General features: G+C 41.6%; 1 protein-coding gene across 1 annotated transcript in view; it reads left to right on the top strand.

The window, feature by feature from the left end:
• LOC309569260 (putative N-acetylated-alpha-linked acidic dipeptidase) overlaps window positions 1–16,082 on the top strand; it is a 256,771-nt gene that overhangs the window by 15,323 nt on the left and 225,366 nt on the right. Inside the window, exon 2 of the mRNA XM_082275019.1 lies at window positions 3,245–3,444. Coding sequence (XP_082131145.1) covers window positions 3,245–3,444 — 200 coding nt within the window. The remainder of the gene's footprint in view (window positions 1–3,244; window positions 3,445–16,082) is intronic.

Here is a 16,082-nt window from a genome sequence, read left to right as displayed (position 1 = left end):
ACAAATGTTATAAATTAAGCTGCAGTTCAGTGAGTAAAGTCAAGTTTCAGCTTCCTCCATAAATTCTCTATAGGATTAAGTTCTGGAAACTGGCTAGGCCACTCCATGACCTTAATGTGCTTCTTCTTGAGCCACTCCTTTTTTGCCTTGGCAGTATGTTTTGGGTCATTGTCATGTTGGAAGACTCCATGACCCATCTTCAGTGTTCTGGCTGAGGGAAGAAGTTTCCCTTCCAAGATTTTACAATACATGGCCCCGTCCATTGGCCCCTCAATGCGGCAAAGTCGGCCTGCACTTTTAGCAGAAAAACAGCCCCAAAGCATCATGTTTCCACCTCTGTGCTTGACTGCAGGGATGGTGTTCTTAGAGTCATAGTCAGCATTTTTCTTCCTCCAAGCACGGCGAGTCCCCCTCCTCAAGAAGGCACATGTACAGTCATGCCAATGAATATCTAAATAATTCAGAGAAGGATTGGGAGAATGAGACCAAAATCAAGCTTTTTGGCATTACCTCGACACGCTGTGTTTGGAGGAAGAAAAATGATGACTATGACCCTAAGAATTAGTTTAGTTTGGTTTCCAAATTCGTTTAGTTCTTTTTCTTTTTCATTAAATTTAGTTTTGTTTATTAATTTTCTAACAAATTCCAACTTTTCAGAATGATTAGAATTTGAATCAGTCGAAAAACGATCAACCAATTCGAATTCTGTGTGAAGAATAGCTGGTTGTTAAGTAGCAGGCTCGGAAGCAGAGCCCCCCTGTGGTATTTTTCTTTATATTTTTTTAAATAGCCGGGCCAGCAATTGCTACCGCAAGTCAATTTAAATGTGATTTGACTCTTAAGTTTTAAGTATAAAAACAGTGTCCCCTAATGTAAATCTATCATCTATCACATCGCCCACCACACCCGAAAAAGAAAAAAAAAGGACGCTCTTGCTGCCTGCCTACTGCAGGCTAAGCCATTTGACATTTATTTTATAGGTAAAGGGGGAGCCCACCTGGCTACGTCACCTGGTGGCACCGGCCCCCTTATGATGTCAATGACTGGCGCATGCTGGGTCCATGGTGTCAGAAGGGACTGTGCCACCAGGTGATGTAGCCAGGTGGCCCCGCCCCTTAGCTATATCAGAACTGTCAAACAGAGGAGCCTGCAGTAGACAGATTACCTTTTTTTTGCGGCGTAATTGATGGATTTACATTGGGGGACACTGTTTATTTTTTATTAAAAGATTTGTCAAAAACTCTGTTTTTATTGCTTTTTGACACTTTTTTGGTGAATAGGTAGGGATACTATTTTCCCTTATACTCATTTACATATGGGGGCCCACTTCTTAAAGCAGGCTTCTAGATTCCGATAAGCCCCTTGCCCGCAGACCCCCACAACCACTGGCCACAGTTGTGGGGATGAGGCCCTTGTCCCTATCAACATGGGAACAACATGCTTTAGGGAGAGGGGGGCAGAGCTCACCCCCCTTTCCTGACCTGTGGGTCTGCATGCTTGGTTAAGGGTCTGTTATGGATTTCGGGGGGGGGGGACCCCGCACCGTTTTTTTTTACATTGTGGCGTGGGGTTCCCCTTAAAATCTACATCAGACTTGAACGGCCTGGTATGGACTGGGGGGGGGGGGCCACATAATTTTTTTTTTAATTTTTCTATTGCCAGGCAAGGCATTCTTTTCTTACAATTATCTGTCAGTATGGAAGCTAGCTCACAGATGTTGAGTCATTGGGTTGGTAGGGGGGCGGCGGCCTGCTTCCCGGCCCACTGCTTAAAAACCAGCTTTTCTTCACACAGAATTAGAATCTGTAGATCTCTTTTTTCAAATCCGAATTCTAATAGTTTTAAAAAGTTGGAATTCGTTGGAAAATGAATAAATGAAACAAATTTTAATGGATTTCAACTAAATTCCTTACAATTGGTTACTGTTTCAAATAGAGTTTCTGATACATCCGAATCTCCGAATAGCCAAAAAATTAATCGGACCAAAACTAATTCCACATGTCTAGTTTTAAGGTTTAATGGTTGTGCGTATTGAGCCCATGGAAAGCTGTATGCCACATCCATTTTGTTCATGTCCCAGCTCATCTCAGCCATGTTGTCATGTGAAGGGCATAACCACAGTGACCTTGCCCCCCCCCCTTTTTTTTTCAGTTATGCAATACACAAACTGTCAACTGATGACAAGACCTTAACTGTCCATTGATCTGACACACACAGACCCTTTCCAATAACCAATCCACATTCCCATCTGGAAACCCTAATAAAACCATCACCCTTGCAAGCTTGAGCGACTGGAGTTTTCCAGACACTTGCAGCTCTTTCCTCTATCATAAACTCTGTAGCAATAAACATCCCTTAAAGACTGGTTAGCAGCCACAACTCTAACACTTCGGCATATTTCATAACTCATGAAATAATAATAGCACAGCCAGAATTTGGACATATTTACCTCCCTCAGTTAATTTACTGTACAACATTTTGACCCAAACAACGCTACTGGGAGCAGAACCAGCCCAATTAATTTCCTACCCAAACTTGGCATCCAAAACCTATCAAAAATTTTAATAATTTCAAAGCTAAATTCATGTTGGACAATAATCTGCACGTTAGCAGGCTGTACCCAGTAGGTACTCAAAGATACCTATAGAAAACTGCAATTAGGGCATAGTTTTAAACATAATGGCATCCCAGAAACCACTCAGACACTTAATCGGTCAGATGGCCTCTGTCAACACCCTCTTCATACCAAGAAAAGGGAATGCCAGGACAGTTTGAATTGACAGCTCTTGTGTACCATCAAGAACAAGAGTTCTGAGTTATGAGAGCCAAGGTGAGAAGGGCAGGGGTCTGACATCCACTTTCGTCACAGCCAGGCTGTGGAACATTCTCACACATGTGGTATTGCTATATTCAGGAGGAGTAGCAGAATGTATTTTTGGGTGTAATTGGTGTGATGGACAGTCGCTGAAGGATATTTTATTGTTATGGTCATTTATTTGTTTTGTTTTTCTTTATAATTTTTTCATAATATTTTTATATGGGATTCACTATTTTTTGATTGTTATTTTGTTTCTTTTCACATTGGATTTATTTACTCGTCTTTCACTGTGAGATTTAAATATACCACCACTATCTACTTCGACTCTATAAATTATGGTAGATACGTTGTGACTTTTTTAAATTTATCTTATCTTTCAATAGATTGTATACTATAACAAATGCCTCTGTCCCACTCTGACTTTAGTTCATCATGCATCGGATGAAAGTCTTGGGAGTAATCGCTTTGGGTGTGGCTTCTCTGGTGATCGGGATTCTAATTGGACATTTTGCTATTGCGCCAAGGTTACCCACATGGCTCCGGAGGATGAGCACAGATGGAGACCCCAAACACAGTAATCAGCTTCACCAAGAGATCCGAGCAGAGGAAATCCACAAGAACTTGCAGTAAGACGAAAGGTTTTTTTTTAAAAAAAATATCACACCACTGGTGCTGTTTTAATGTGCGTCATCCTGTGTATGTTTTATTATCTTCAAATTTCACTTGCATAAATTGTACATACCAAGAACAAACCAGTTATTACACCCATTACAAAGACTCTGCATTTCCATATTACATAATGTTAACCACATTTAGTTCTTTTATTGATTTAAATGAATGTGCTTTAATGGCTAGACATTAGATGTTAGTGACTGACATCACAGATGTGCTGTTGAATTGTTTGCAGCCTATTATTTAATCCTTCACAAAAATCAAACTCCTGCTCAGTAATCATTTCATTAGATGTACTTTTATTCAAAGTTTACTCATCTGTGTTGCAGAGCTCTATGTATTCATATACTAATCATAGATTATCTTTGTGAACATAAAAAGTAAGGCTCGATTCACACGAATGCGTTTTTTCATGCTTTTTGCAGAAATGCATTACATTTTTTTAACATGGGCTCCTATGGAACACGTTCACATCAGTGCATTTTTGTGCCTCTGCATTTTTGGAAAGGGTCTGGGACTTTTTTTCATGCAGCGAATTGCATGTAAAAGACTTCAATGGACCTGCATTCAAAACGCAAGTATTGCGTTTTTACCGCGACTTTGCCGCAATTGTGCTGCAATTTGCATTTTTAGATCTGCCCAACAACAAATTTTCCAAGAAAATCCCAAAAAAACCGCAAACCGCAATCCGCAGTATAATCTCGGCAAACGTGGAAAGCGCAGCAAAACGCACTACAGAAATGCTCAAAAGCAACATGCAGAGGTTTGAATCAAGCCTAACTGGGCACTCCAGAAGTGAGCTATTGCCTTTAGAATATTTATATTGCTGTACATGCCCCACTGGGGAGATTTTCTGTTTCATTGACCAGTATCTGTGGTACAGGAAATGGGGAAATTATCCCTAATGCAGACACTGCAATCAAAAAAACAAAGGTTATGACTCTTCCCTGCTCTATCCATAACTCTCATTGGTGGTGGACTGGTGAGGAGGGGGGGTACCTTCTGAATACAGGGGACACAAGAGTTTGAAAGTCACTCATACACTCATAATTGGCCCACTAGCCAATTAACTTGACTTGGTCACCCTAGGGGTGCTCTTAGTAACACTATGGGCCTGGAGAACCCAATGTGTGAAAAGGCAGAAGGTCACATCACCACTCTTTTTTTCTGCAGTTCGCCCCTAAGGATTAGGCCTTTTGGCTAAGTCAAACCAATCTGTTAACATTCTACGAGGAGGCGAGCTGTGAGCTAGATAGGGGGAGACCAGTGGATGTGGTGTACCTTGATTTTGCTAAGGCGTTTGATATAGTTCCCCCCAAATGCTTAATTTAAAAAATAAGGTCTGCAGGCATCGACCACAAGGTTTGCTCTTGGATACAAAACTGGTTAAAGGGGCGTGTCCAAAGGGTGGTAATAAATCACGCACACTCAGACTTGTCTGGGGTGGTAAGTGGTGTCCCCCAAGGCTCAGTCCTGGGACCAATTTTGTTCAATTTATTCATAAATAGCATTGAGGACGGGATCTTTAGCTCAATCTCAGTTTTTGCAGATGACACAAAATTAACTAGGGCAATAACTTCACATCGTGAGGCAGAAATCTTACAGAATGACCTGAACAAAATAACAGAGTGGGCAACTACATGGCAAATGAGGTTTAATGTGGAGAAGTGTAAGGTATTGCACTTGGGGACTAAAAACATAAACTCCCAATGCGCTTTGGGGGGAGAACCCCTGGAGAAATCAAAAATGCAGAAAAATCTGGGAGACTTAGTGGAAGATAGACTTGGCAATAGCATGCAATGTCAAGCTGCAGCTGCCAAAAGCCATCAGACTGTTAGCATGCATAAGGAAGGTGATGTATTCCAGAGATAAAACTATAATCCTGCTACTTTATAAAACTCTGGTCCGACCACATCTGGAGTATTCTGTCCAGGTCCGGTCGCCAATCCTCAGAAGGGATGTGAAGGAGGTGGAGAGAGTCCAGAGAAGAGCAACTAAACTGACTAGGGGATTGTAGGACCTTAATTATGAAGAGCGCTTACAAGAGCTTGATTTATTCTCCCTGGAAAGGAGACGCCTGAGAGGGGACATGATAGCAATTTACAAGTACCTCAGCTGTGATCTCAACATAGAAAAAAACTGTATGCATGAGGACACAAGGCCATACAATGCGATTAGAGGAGAAGAGATTTAACCTTAGGTAAATAAGGGCTACAAGATTGAGGAATTCTCTACCACAATTGGTAGTAACTGCGGGGAGTATGGCTACTTTTAAAAGACTCTTGGACGTACACCTCAAGGATCAAAACATTCAGGGGTATGGGAAATAATTACGTCCATACACACCTACACAGGTTGAACTGGATGGACTATTGTCTTTATTCATCCTCAACTATTATGTAACTATGTAGATCAATTTTTGCTACCAGGCTGAAATGCCTAGCCAGTACACATGCATCGGCACCATTTATTTTTCTCTCATGTTTTGTCACTTTGCACTTTTGTCTGTGTTTCTTTCACTTGGATGGAGGGTGCGGGTCGTCGGGCCTACCCTGAAGTCTAGGGGGAGGATGTGTGGCTATTAGGTTCCTTCCTCTCCTGAACCCAGGGTCTCTCTTTGGGAGCCCCTCACTAAGTTGGTCAGCTTCAGCTGATTATGGTGAGAGGGGTCCGCCATGCCTTTTGCCTAAGTGGAACAAGTTGAGCTTAGCCTTTGTCAGCCTTGTGCCCCGTGGGTCAAGGTAGAGTCCTACTTCTTTGGGAGGTGGACTAGAGATACACCCTTTTCTCTGTTTGTTTTTCACATGTGCTTTTTTGTATACTTAGGTGTTTTTTCAGTCAATTAACCTGAGAACCTCTAGAGTTCCCCCTGGAGCAGACCTAGTTGTCTGGCACTGTGCAAATGAGATAATAACAAAATGATGGAGATACTTTCATTCCCAGGCTTCAGATAAACACAGTAGCTGTAACAGGTAAACTATTAGATCACAGGAACACTTGCCTAATAGTTTCTGCTACAGCAGCAGCAGCAGCACTAGCTACTGCATGAAAGGCCGTTTTATTCAATTCTGTGTCCACTTTTTGGAAACATTCCTCCAATACCCTCCAGATCACTAATCTGGAGTTTTAACCCAGCTAGCAGGGACAATAAGTACCTGCTAAGCCTGTGATAATTATCAAGCAACAGCTGTTAACAGATACATATACTAAAGATACTAAGCTCCCTACACCAATACAGCAGCATATTTAAGCTGACCATACATGATACAACATGATTGGGAAATGTCCATCAGATCTACAATCAGCTATGTAGTACAAGGGCTTGCCTGATTTGGTACAAATTGAATTGATTCTTTAGGTGTTTCCTCATATACAGTTTTCCTAAATCTAAAGCACGATGCTAAGTAGCAGCCATAAATAACACAGCATGTACACACTATACAGGCTTGTGGGGAACCCTGCACATAAACCTGAACTCTTTAAAAAGTCCTCCCTTGAAATGGGGTTGCAATGAGGGGACTAGATACAGAAGTTTTACCTACCTGATCCTCCCGTCCTACTAGTTCCTCCACGCTGCTAGAAGGGTCTCCACATTCTCTTCTGCTCTGAGCTCCAGCTGGTCCTCTAAAGTCTTTAAGACCAATGCAGGACAGATAGCCCTGCACTTGATGTGAGAACCCCATGGGAAGGATACATCACTACCGGAGGGTAGCTGCTTTGATATCCAGAATAAAGGAATATTCACACACATATGCATTTCAGCACTTTACTGCAACTTTTCATCTTCATATAACTTCTTGTAACATATCACATTTGACATAATGGGAGAATCTTCAGGGCAGACCGCTGCATGTGGGATTAGGCATTCCGTAGTAGTCACACACCCTTTTCCTCCTCGGGAGTGCCACAGAGTTGGGACCAATTCCCTACATATAATAGTCCATTAAGCTTCCATCACCAAGTCACGAGACCCACAGCTGAGGGTCAGGGAGAACAAGGTACTTTCATTCTTATAAGCAATATATCACACAAAACTGGCAGCTATAAGGTGGACCATAAGGAATCAATAACAGGGGGGAAAAAGCAAAAAAACAAAAAGATAAAAAAGATATACTCAAAACGAATTATGTAAGAATTAGCCCATACAGTCCATAGTGGTAAGGAATATCAAGGAGAAGTCCGCAGGATGGATGGATCCACAGGTGGATGGGAATTGCACACACAGTCACCTGCAGCTCCCCAGCAGGAAATGGGAATTCCCTCAGACACAAACAAAAACAGGCCTGAAGAAGGAGGCGGCACCTCAGAAATGCGTTGCAGGCCGGCCTTTTGTGATTTGGTCTCTTGATAGCTCTGTGAGAGCGGGTGTGAGACCTGGAGACGCAGCCAGTTATATACCGCCATATGGCGGGTCCGAGCTTATCCCCACAGTGGTCTTCTCATCCCTCATGACGGCTGGCTGCTTAATGGGTGATAAACATCCACCCTGTGTGCAGCTTGCAAGATACTTTTATGTAAGTGTATCTGAATGAAGTGTTACTTGTTTTTACTATCACACTGACCCAGGTGCCCTATTTCTGCTGTTTTTGTACTTTCATTAGTATACCAGTCTCTTCCTAATGTCCCTTTTCCAGCTCTGCCCAGCCGGGCACACTGTATGATTATACACTCATTCCTAGGCTTCCCCTCCTACTCACATAAGAGTAGTGTTCATTTCGCCAACGAAAATATTTTGGTTGACGAAATTAACACTATTTTAGTCGACTAAAATAGGACTAAAACTGAATCGAAATTTGATGTAAAAATTAACACTGCACTACCACATAAGAATAAGTAGGGGGCATCTACCAAGATGCAAAAACGAAAAAAAAAAAAATTAAGAAAAAGGCTTTTCTTGTTTTAGATTCTTAATATTTAATTTTGGCAATATTTTCACCGGCGGCTTTATGCAGATGAGCACCAGACTCATTATTGCTGGATATTATTTTTAACATTGCGAGTGTCATTCCACTTTTTTTACATTAAAACTGTTATCATACTACTCAACGCTACTCGTATAGCAAAACATCACTCTTTATAAAAGTTAAATTGCAATAAAAATTTTGTTTGTCTTGCAAAACACTCGTATACCACTACTACAGCACAGATGCAGATGGCGCTGCTCTTTTTGTTCTTTGTGTCACCTGATTAGGACTTTTCAACAGAAACAACACTGTTGAATCTTTTATATGAATAAATGGTTGTGGAACGAATCATCTGAGATTCCATTATTTCTTATGGAGAAATTTGCTTCGATATACGAGTGTTTTTGGATTACAAGCATGCTACTGGAAGGAATTATGCTGGTAATCCAAGGTTACTGTATTTTAAAGTTGCACTTCTGTTTGTCAAAAAGGAATATTTTTTGTTTGTTTATGAAACTTGGTTTCATTTATAAAGATGTTATATATCACAACGGTTCACACTACCGCGACCAGAAAGTCGCCCCGTGACTTTGAAGAGACTTGTTTAGAGAGAGACTTGGAAGAGACTTGGAAGAGACTTGTGCACTACTTTGAAGAGACAGGCGACTTTGTCTGTGGGGAATGCCTGGCTAATCTCTTTCTTCTTCCTGGAAAGTCTGATAACAAGTCACTTCAATTAAGATAAGGAGGCGACTCCCATTGAAGTATATGGGACAAGTCGGATCACAGGTCGCCTCAAAGTAGTACAGGGCCCTTTTCTGAAGTTGGAGCGACTTCAGTAGTGCCAATTAAGACGGCACTGATTGATTAACATTGCTTTTGTTATGTCAAGCGACCTGGGGCGACACAAGTCGCCTCACAAGTCGTGCTAGTGTGAATGGGCTCTAAATCTCTGTCTGCAGTGCATGCTCACAACCCTAAGGCAAAATTCACAATAATGTAACAAATAAGCAATGAAAAATTATGATAATTACATTTTTGTGCCAGCTTCTAGTAGCATTTTAGCAGCTTTTAGAAGCATTTAGAAGCTTAGGAGCATTAGCATTTTATTAGTGTTTATGCAGTAAATGAAGGAAAAAAAAAGTTTTAAATAAAATCTGTTAGGAGCACTTTAGTAGCAGGTTTTGAAGAAGCACGTTGTCAGTGTGAAACGCGTCAACCTTTCCATGGTCTGTGTCCTTCTCTTGGTGGCAGTTTTATACATGTTTCAATAATCTATTGGGTCAACGGAGGTGTGCAGCCAATTTCTTTCCCATGCATTTAGAAGCAGTTAGGAACATTTAGGAGCATTCAGCTTTTTTTTCTGCTGGAAAAACTCTACAAAACATTTTTTTTCTGCTCCTAGACACTGAAGCTCAAAAAATGCTAACAGCTTAAAATAGTGTGCATGAACACATGGGATAACACTATTTAGCTTCTAAGAGCCTAAAAAAGTGTGCATGGAGCCTAATACCATAAATAATAACATGTTATTAGATTTTTACTTCAGGAGTAAATAATGATTTTGGCAATTCTAGAGAAATGTTTAAATAATGCATTACAACTTAACTAAACCCTTTCAATTTTAGTCAACTAGCATGTACTGGATGAAATCAAATATAGGGGCGCCGGCTGCCACTAGTGCTGACTGTGTTTCTCCTATTCAATATAAGGCTGCTGTCTCTTTTAAAGTGTTACCCTACCTATAGTAATACCAAATAAACAAAAAAGAAAAGGCGCTGCCCCTTTAAACCAAGCTAAAAAGTGTGTGTAAATAAATCTAATTCAAAAAGCTCATACATCATTTAAAAAATAATGTAAATGTTATGAAATAAAATACCATATCATAACAAATCATCCACAGCATTAAGGCCCCGTTCACATAGGGGCGACGCTAGGTCGCGGTGCAGCGCGCCGCGACCTCGGAGCGGCCGCCACGGACTTCATAACATTGAAGTCTATGGCGGTCGCCTCCTGGTCGCCCCAAAGAAGCTCCAGACCCTTTTTCTAAGTCGGAGCGACTTGTGTCGCTCCTATTAGAGCAGCTTCCCTATGGGAGGCGACCTGTGAACCGGGACTTAAAGTCCATATATTTTTAAAGAATAGCCATGCACTGTGCTCCTTTAAAAGTAATAGTGTTCAAATCCTCCAAATATTGTGCTCCACCAGGTGAAAAAAATGTATATGCGCTCACCAGAACCTTTTGGCCACCAGGTGACAATCAGGCAGAAAATAAACAGATCCACTTCTCAAAGGAACACATTTCACTTCTCCGGCAAACTTCTCTCTCTTCATACCAAGGACATTATCCAACTTTAACCAGAGCTGCACAGTTTTTTTGTATCTACAGGTACCCCTGACCTGCATAGACAGTTTTTGGTAACCCTTTAAGCGGAGTAAGGAAGAGAATGGTGATATTTTTTCATTATTGTCTATGTCTTCCTGTCCTGGTGGCTCCTCTCCACCCTTTCTTGTGTGGTGGTCACAGACACAGGAAGGGAAGAAATGTCTCCCTACACAGAAATTATTTGTGTTTTTTATACAGACATGCTGTACATAGTTGCACCAAAAATGGCCATATAGTATACTGGAATTAGTATTTCTGCCATTAGATGCTTGTGTCTAAGAAGGGATCAGCCATGAGTCCAGCAACATCTTTTATGGTCATATCTGCAGCATCTTCATCTCTATCGTGCAGGAAAAAACTAAAAGAAATGCTTAATGTTTCTCCACTCTATGCAAAAATAGCAAAGGCTGAGGGTCATGGAATTTGAGTTCCATGTAAGCCATATTGTAGAGTTTATGGACATTTCACACTATAATTCCCAAGAGACACAGGGGCAAGCAGGAGGAGTGGACCTGTTTTTCTGAGACTGTTCAGTTAGACCTATCTGTTGGCAACAAGAGAACGATGAGAGCTCATCTGCAGCATACTGACCAGACTGCTGAGAGGCCAGACCAGTGGACACACCCACAGTGATCCTATCTGCACTGTTGCTGCAGAAAGACCAGACTGAATCTCCATAGGCATTCTGTAGAAAAACTGAAGGGGCCCCCCTTTTTTACGATGAGAGTTTACAGCCTCACCAGGTGGACTGGTAAAAGGGCACTGCCCATTGTTCACACTGCTAGCAGGGACTCAGTTATTGGAGGCCAGACAATAAGTATACCGCACCTATACTGCATGCTGGTTTATCAAAACTTTCATTAAAAGCACCAGTGCCCCAGTGGTAGCCGGCAGAAGAACAGCATAAAGAATTGCCTCTCCTGCAAATCCATCCTGTAAAACCCCCTTGTCCCCATTCCTTAATTTCTATGGAAAGTGCACATTCAGTAGGTCCAGTACCGTTTATGCTGATCTGGATGCCAGGTGTCATCTTTTGTCTAGTCCTTATCTCTGAACACCCTGTATGCTAATTTTTGTTATTACCATTGTTAATCTATGTCTATGCTATGTCCTCTAGGAGGACTATGTTTTATGGAATTGATAGATTTGTGGGCCTTTGGAAAGGGCCCAATTTCAAAAAAGAAATCTCACAAAATGAGATCCAATGAATTCTTGGAGTGGATGCGTTGAACCCATCAAGTCTCAATAGAGATCGATTTAAATATATATATATATATATGTATATATATATATATATATATATTTTTTTTTTTTTATCGTATTTGTATTTTTTTATCAGTATTTTTTATGGACCATGTTTGCTGGGGGGGATATAATAAGTATATTTATTTGTAACCACTAGATGGAGCTATTCTAATTTTGGAAACTGGACCTGCCAACGATTTTAGTTAATTTGTATGTACATGTTCTTAAAGTGTTTTTTACAAAGCGGTATAAGAGAAGGAAAGTTTATTGTATCCTATTTAGCTTTTTTGGGAAGTGTAACCTGAATTTGCCAAGTGAATACAATTTGGCCAGCAAGTTGAAGGCTAAGTGGAGTGCATTTAATGAGCGAAGTGAACAACTGGGTACAGCTTCATGAAGACATTCAGAAAAGATGAAACGCATTGGGGCAGAGCTCCTGTTTGTGATGTCACATCCACTCAAGGTGGAATGCACATTAGCTCCATAGAGGGTAGACAGAGCAATGGGGCTTCCCCTAGAGGAGTAGGCACAGTATATCGAGTGCCAGATTAAGGCACAGGCGATGTGAGCAGGTAATTTACTTATGTTTCTGTGAATTTTATTAATTTATTTATACAATAAGATCCCTTGTTGGCCTGTGTCTTGCATATTGAACCTGGTAGGGAGGAGAAGAGCTTTTCTGGGGGATGGTGGATTCCAGGCTAAGGAGACCAGTGTAGGAGGATTTGATACACTTGGTAAAAGCAAGTGTTCTGTTCATGAATCAAGAGGGGCATTTATGAAAAAGCACTCTGGATTTTCTTTTAATTAGGAGGTCATATGTTTTCTGGTGAGTTTTCCATCCTGGTGGGGTGAAGGCACCTGAGCATTAAGATTTGGCACTGAATAGTGATTGTGTGTCATCACTTTGCACCTGATTCACTGGACATTTAGTATATGGACTGTATTCTTGAGCACAGAGACAAGAAAAATACTGGTTTTACATGTCTCTTTAATAATTAGAATCAGAGCAGCGAGTATTGCACTTTATCGCAGATTTCACATTGATTTGCCACAAATGGCAACCACCCCATTTGTTTGTACTATTGGGTAATTGGTGAGGGGACGCACCAATTTACTGCCATTGTGCTACTGCTGGCAGGGCCAGAGCCTGCCACCCCCTTTCCCTCTCCTCTACAATGCAACCCCCCACCCCCACTGTCTACAGCCTCACTGGTACTGCCGTTTTGTTGCTCTCATAATTTGATGGAGCGCAGCGTGACGGACATCATACAGCATTGAAAATTTGAGCTGTGCTAAACTGGCACTAAATGGCATTGTGTAATGAGGGAGCATTCCAGTCCCTGGCTACGGAGCAGCTGGCAGGTGACAAACTAAAACTTTGATGCTGTGCCCAGCAGGAGAGCAGACACAGTTTTACGGAATGCAAACCTGCCATCTTTTGAACTTCAGAATAAGAGACACTCAGGGGAGGACTGGGCAAGGGGGCAGGGGGGCAATTGCCCCCTGGGCTGCTCTGACACCCCATAAAAAGACATGCCTAAAGGATTCCTGGTGAAGAGAAGTAAAAAGTCCCTGCCGCTGACCTACTAAGTGTGGGTTGAAGACAAGTACAGAGCGCAGGCCTCCCCAGGGGAGGACTGGAAATGAGGGGCAGGGTGGAAATTGCCCCCCGGACCACTCTGATGCCGGGTAAAAAGGCCACACTCAGGGCTGAATTAATGTATGGGCCAGACACTATATACAGCTGCCGGTCGCCGCTACACAATGTTATATTTGCAGAGCTGCGGAGTGGTATGAGTGTGCAGAGTACGCTCCTGCACAAGGTTGCCACAATACTAACACAATACTAACACAGTCACTTCCCTGTCAGGCAGAGTGATCTCTGCCCAAAAGGAGCTTCCTAGGCCCCACCTTTGTTAAACCTCCTTTGTTGCTACTAACAATAAGTTATGTTACCACACTGCATCATGTTTTTCTTGCTTCATAACATCAATATCCGTTATAAAACCAGGTGGGCATGGATGGTGAGCTGATTTGATGGTTCAATGGGCCACTTGACTGGGCTTGCCCCCCAGGCCTAAGGCTACCAGCCCTCCCCTGGAGACACTTCAGGGAGGAAGTGACTGGCGGTTTACATAGCTTTAGGGGCATGGTTAAACAAAAGCTGGGCATCCTTGTACCTATAAAATATGCTTTTACTGCTATGCCACAAGCAAGAGTCTCACAAATACATAGAAACCTCAGCACAATCATCACAAAAACAACAACAAAAAAAGAATGAAAAGCTTCCATTACATATGGTTTTGCATGCAATGAAAATCTACAGAAAGCTAACACTTTGAGTCTATCTTAACCACTTTAAGACCGGAAGATTTTGCTGCTCAATGACCAGGCCACTTTTTTCAACTTGGCACAACTTGGCACTGCATGACTTTAACATGCAATGCTGTACCCAAGCGAAATTGACATCCTTTTTTTCCCACAAACAGAGCTTTCTTTTGGTGGTATTTGATCACCTCTGCGATTTTTATTTTTTGCGATATTAATAAAAAAAAAGAGTGAAAATTTTGAAAAAAATTGACATTTTCTACTTTGACTGTTAAAAAATATCCAATGTATTCAATTTTTGTTTTTATATTTAGGCCAAAATGTATTTAGCTACATGTCTTTGACCCAAAAATTCTCAATGAGCGTATTTTTATCCATTTTAAGACCGGAAGATTTTACCCCCTTCCTGACCAGGCCATATTTTGCGATTCGGCACTGCGTTACTTTAACAGACAATTGCGTGGTCGTGCAACACTGTACCCAAACGAAATTGACGTTCTTTTTTCCCACAAATAGAGCTTTCTTTTGGTGGTATTTGATCACCTGTTCTATTTTTAATTTTTGCGCTATAAAGAAAAAAAAAGCGACAATTTTGAAAAAAAAAAAAAAAAAACAATATTTTTCACATTCTGATATATAACATTCCCAAAAAAAAATTAAAAATCAAAATTGTTTAACATTTTAGGCCAATTTGTTTTCTGCTTCATATTTTTGGTAAAAAAATTTGCAATAAGCGTATTTTGATTGGTTTGAACAAAAGTTATAACGTTTACTAACTAGGGGAAAGATTTATGTAATTTTTATTGTTTTTTTTTACTAGTAATGGCGGCGATGTGCGATTTTTTGCGGGACTGCGACATTGCGGCGGACAGATCGAAACCCTAACTGACATTTTTTACACTTTTAGGGGGCCAGTGACATTACTACAGTAATCAGTGCTAAAAATAGGCACTGTTTGTAATAATGACACTGGCAGGGAAGGGGTTAACACTGTTGGTGATCAAGGGGTTAAATGTATGCCTCATGCTTTCTGACGTGTGTGGGGGGAGGGGGGTTCTGTGACACACACGGAGATTGCAGGTTCAGCTATGCTGAATCCTGTGATCTCTCCTTGTCTATCACAGAGAAGATCCTCCTGCTTTGTTTACACAAGCAGGTGGATAGTCTCACACTTTCCCCGATGATCGGGGAAGAGAGGCGGCGATCGACGCCTCTCCTCCTTTGACACAGCGGGAGCGAACCTCAGGCAGCGGGCATGCCGCCGAGACCACTAGGAGTCCAGCAAAGTAGGTCTACGTCGCTGGACCCAGGGGAGCCAACCTGCCGCAGTAGTATCACTGTGAGCGATCTGCAAGTGGTTAAAGACCTTCTTTAAAATAGCTAGGGACTGCATAGCAACCAGCAACTGTTAAAGACAACAAACACTTTGGAGAGAAGTATAAAATGTACAGTATTGTGTATATAGTACAGGAGTGTGTAAGGCGAGGGGTCGGCTATGTACAATGCACAGGGTGCTGCAGTTAATGTTAGACTTGCAAAACGCTGACGACAAGGGTCCAGGGTGTGTAAGGCAATTTGCTCAAGGATCAGGAGTATGTAACACACAGAAGGCTGTAGTCAGTGCTGAGTTTGTAAAACATGACACACAGAGAGCACGGCCCAGCAAAACATAATGCACATAATGTAGGGGAGAGGAATGTGTAATGCACAGAATGTAGGGGAGAGG

This window comes from Pelophylax lessonae (genome assembly GCF_965119305.1).
Source record: "Pelophylax lessonae genome assembly, chromosome: 13".
NCBI classification, from domain to species: domain Eukaryota; kingdom Metazoa; phylum Chordata; class Amphibia; order Anura; family Ranidae; genus Pelophylax; species Pelophylax lessonae.
Note: the sequence above shows the minus strand (reverse complement) of the source record. Positions and strands in the feature narration are given on the sequence as shown.